Here is a 3,027-nt window from a genome sequence, read left to right as displayed (position 1 = left end):
GATCTTGGCTCACTGCAGTGACTGCCTCCCAGGTTCAAGCGATTCTCCTGCCTCAGCCTTCTGAGTAGCTGGGCGTGCACCACCACACTTGGATAATTTTTGTATTTTTAGTAGAGACGAGGTTTTGCCCAACCCCCACAGTGACCTCTGTTGTATCATCCTGTTTATTTTCTTGTTTCCATTTCCGTTTGCTGTTTATTCTTGTTTACGGCTGCTTCCATCTCCTGTTTTGGGGCATTTTCCAGAAATCTCTTCTCTGTCCCATTCCCACAAGGCCCAGATCTCTATCCATTAAACTAAATTCAGCTATGATAGAAACTGGCCGAATTAAGGTGCTGCAACTCCTCTTAAGGTGAATGCATACTGTGGGGGCCCAGGAATCTTTAAAATTCAAGCAAAGAAGCTCTTATTGCCTGGGCGTGGTGGCTCATGCCTCTAATCCCAGCACTTTAGGAGGCCAAGGTGGGTGGATCACTTGAGCTCAGAAATTTGAGGCCAGCCTGAGCAACATAGCAAAACCCTGTCTCTACAAAAAATACAAAAATTAGCCAGGTGTGGTGGTGTGCGCCTGTGGTCTCAGCCACTTGGGAGGTTGAAGTGGGAGAATGGCTTGAGTCCAGGAGTCAGAGGTTGCAATGAACTGAGATCCCACCACTGCACTCCAGCCTGGGCAACTAAGCTAAACCCCATCTTAAAAAAAAAGAAAGAATCTCTTATTGTGAAATGAATTTCAATGTGGGAGGGGAAATAATTGGAGTGAAATGTGCCTGTTGGTCCCTGATATCATATCGTATGAGATGACAATTCTGCCCATGCAAGCTCCACAAAACCAGAAATCTCTGGTTTAAAATGAGTCCAGGCACAGTGGATAACACCTGTAATCCCAGCACTGTGGGAGGCTTATGTGGATGGATCACCAGAGGCCAGGAGTTCGAGAGCAGCCTGGCCAACATGTGAAACCCCATCTCTACTAAAAATACAAAAATTAGCTGGGTGCAGTGGTGGGAGTCTGTAATCCCAGCTACTCGGGAGGCTGAGGCAGGAGAATCACTTGAACCCGGGAGGTGGAGGTTGCAGTGAGCTGAGATCACGCCACTGCACCCCAGCATGGGCAACAGAGTGGGACTCTGTCTCAAAAAATAATAATAATAAAATGAAATGGTCGTCAAACTCTTCGTAGACCAGAAAGTAAAGTAAAATAAAAATATAAAATAAATAAAATGGCATTCTGACTGCAGCTTTCCAATGATGCTGGGCACATACTCAGAAAGGCCAAAGTGCTATTGAAGTTTGCTGTTTTTCTTTCTGAATAGCATGAAGTAAACTCTGTGAAGTCTTTATACCAGTCACTTTGAACCACCAGAAAAAGTGTGAGAACTTTAAAAAAAAATTGCCATTTGCTAAGTGTTAGATTAATTAAAGAAAATCACATTACTTATTTTGTAAAACAGCACAGCTGCAGAAGCCAGGGTGGCGTGGCCACAGAGTGGGACCTCACTCGCTGGTGTAAACCACCTTAGTCCAAAGCAAGAACCTGAGGGTAGGAAAAGCCAAAGAGAGATGAGATCATTTCCATGCAAGCAGGTCACAGACTTCTCATTTTCCTCTTTCCTAAATATTTCTTTAGCATGATGAATAGCTGAAACATGTTTTAAAAGGAGGAATGATGGCAAGGCAAGCATCCTAGGGCTCCCCAGTGCTAGATCTGGAATGGAAACATTCAGATTCACCAACACCCCCTCCCCGAGATGAACTGAAAACCAAATTAGAATCTCCTGCTCTGTCTACTATCTGCATGCAAATAACAAGGGGGTATTTTCCTTAAAGATCATTCCCCTACCTAAAAAATAATTTCTGGTATCATTCAAGAATGATTTTAAAGAATGCATATTTAGGCCAGGTGTGGTGGCTCCCACCTATAATCCCAGCACTTTGGAAGGCTGAGGCACAAGAATTGCCTGAACCCAAAAGGCGAAGGTTTCAGTGGGCCGAGATCATGCCACTGCACTCCAGCCTGGGCGACAGGGCAGTTAAAAAAAAAAAATGCATATTTACTTTGTGTAAAGTTGTCTGTCGGGTGCAGTTTTCGGATAAAAGCAGTTTCAGAGAGGTTCATTTCCCTTGCAATTTTCTGATGCATGTCTTCATCCAATTCCTTAATTAGAAACAAAAGATTATTGAGATTTCAGAAACACAGATCAGACTTCCTTTGGACAGCAACTACTGTTAATTTAAAAAGCAGTTTATTAATAATAAAAGTAACATGCATAAAAGGAAATCATTACCAAGGAATTCAAGGCACCTTTTATAAAGATTGATTCTCAGAAATCCATGCTTGCCGTACCCTGTGAAGAAGAGTTATAAATGTGCAAGCTGGAATAGATTGTGAAAAACTGGCTGGCCTAGCCTATCTTTTGCCAAATTAAGATCTAGTCTAGCTGACAAAGTGTGCTCTCTTCTAAAAACAATCTCCACAAAAGGAAGTACCCCAGTCTCTTGCTATGTTGGTGAAAGAGATGTTCAGCATTCACTCTGGGCAGGCGGGTCCGCTCTTCCCCTGTCTTTGCATTTACTCCCCTCTGTGGGAAGGGCTTCTGGCCAGGGGTCACCTCCTCTAGTAAGCCTTCTCAGACCACTGTGTCTAAAGGTGTTGTCTCCTCTCCAGTGCTTAGATGTCCTGAAATTGCCTTGTGTGCCCTTCACTATCTGGCCTCCACACCTCTGATTCTAAGTTCTGTTAGTGTATGAACTGTGCTGTTTGGTTTGTCCAGACCTGGAACAATGTCTGGTATTCATTCCAGCACAGTAGGAGATTAATAAACATTTGTTGAAAAAATAAGTACATTATTTCACTTAATCTCATTTTTAAAACCCTCAATGTCAATATTTTTATGCCCTTATAAATAAAGAAATTAAACAGAGGGATCATATAATATCCCAAGACCACCATATACCTAATAAACAGTACAGTAATTAAGAATGAGAGTTTAGCTAAGCATGGTGGCTTACGCCTGTAATCCCAGCACT

General features: G+C 42.7%; 1 protein-coding gene across 4 annotated transcripts in view; it reads right to left on the bottom strand.

The window, feature by feature from the left end:
- Positions 1-3,027, bottom strand: part of PBLD (phenazine biosynthesis like protein domain containing) — a 39,401-nt gene that overhangs the window by 10,827 nt on the left and 25,547 nt on the right. For all 4 annotated transcript variants that reach the window (XM_017513727.2, XM_017513725.2, XM_017513722.2 and 1 more), the window contains 2 exons: positions 2,056-2,155; positions 1,436-1,534 (listed from right to left, as the gene is read on the bottom strand). In XM_017513727.2, coding sequence (XP_017369216.1) covers positions 1,436-1,534; positions 2,056-2,155 — 199 coding nt within the window. The remainder of the gene's footprint in view (positions 1-1,435; positions 1,535-2,055; positions 2,156-3,027) is intronic.

Source organism: Cebus imitator, unplaced genomic scaffold (genome assembly GCF_001604975.1).
Source record: "Cebus imitator isolate Cc_AM_T3 unplaced genomic scaffold, Cebus_imitator-1.0 Scaffold499, whole genome shotgun sequence".
NCBI classification, from domain to species: domain Eukaryota; kingdom Metazoa; phylum Chordata; class Mammalia; order Primates; family Cebidae; genus Cebus; species Cebus imitator.
The sequence above is the reverse complement of the archived record's forward strand: the minus strand, read 5'-3'. Positions and strand labels throughout refer to the sequence as shown.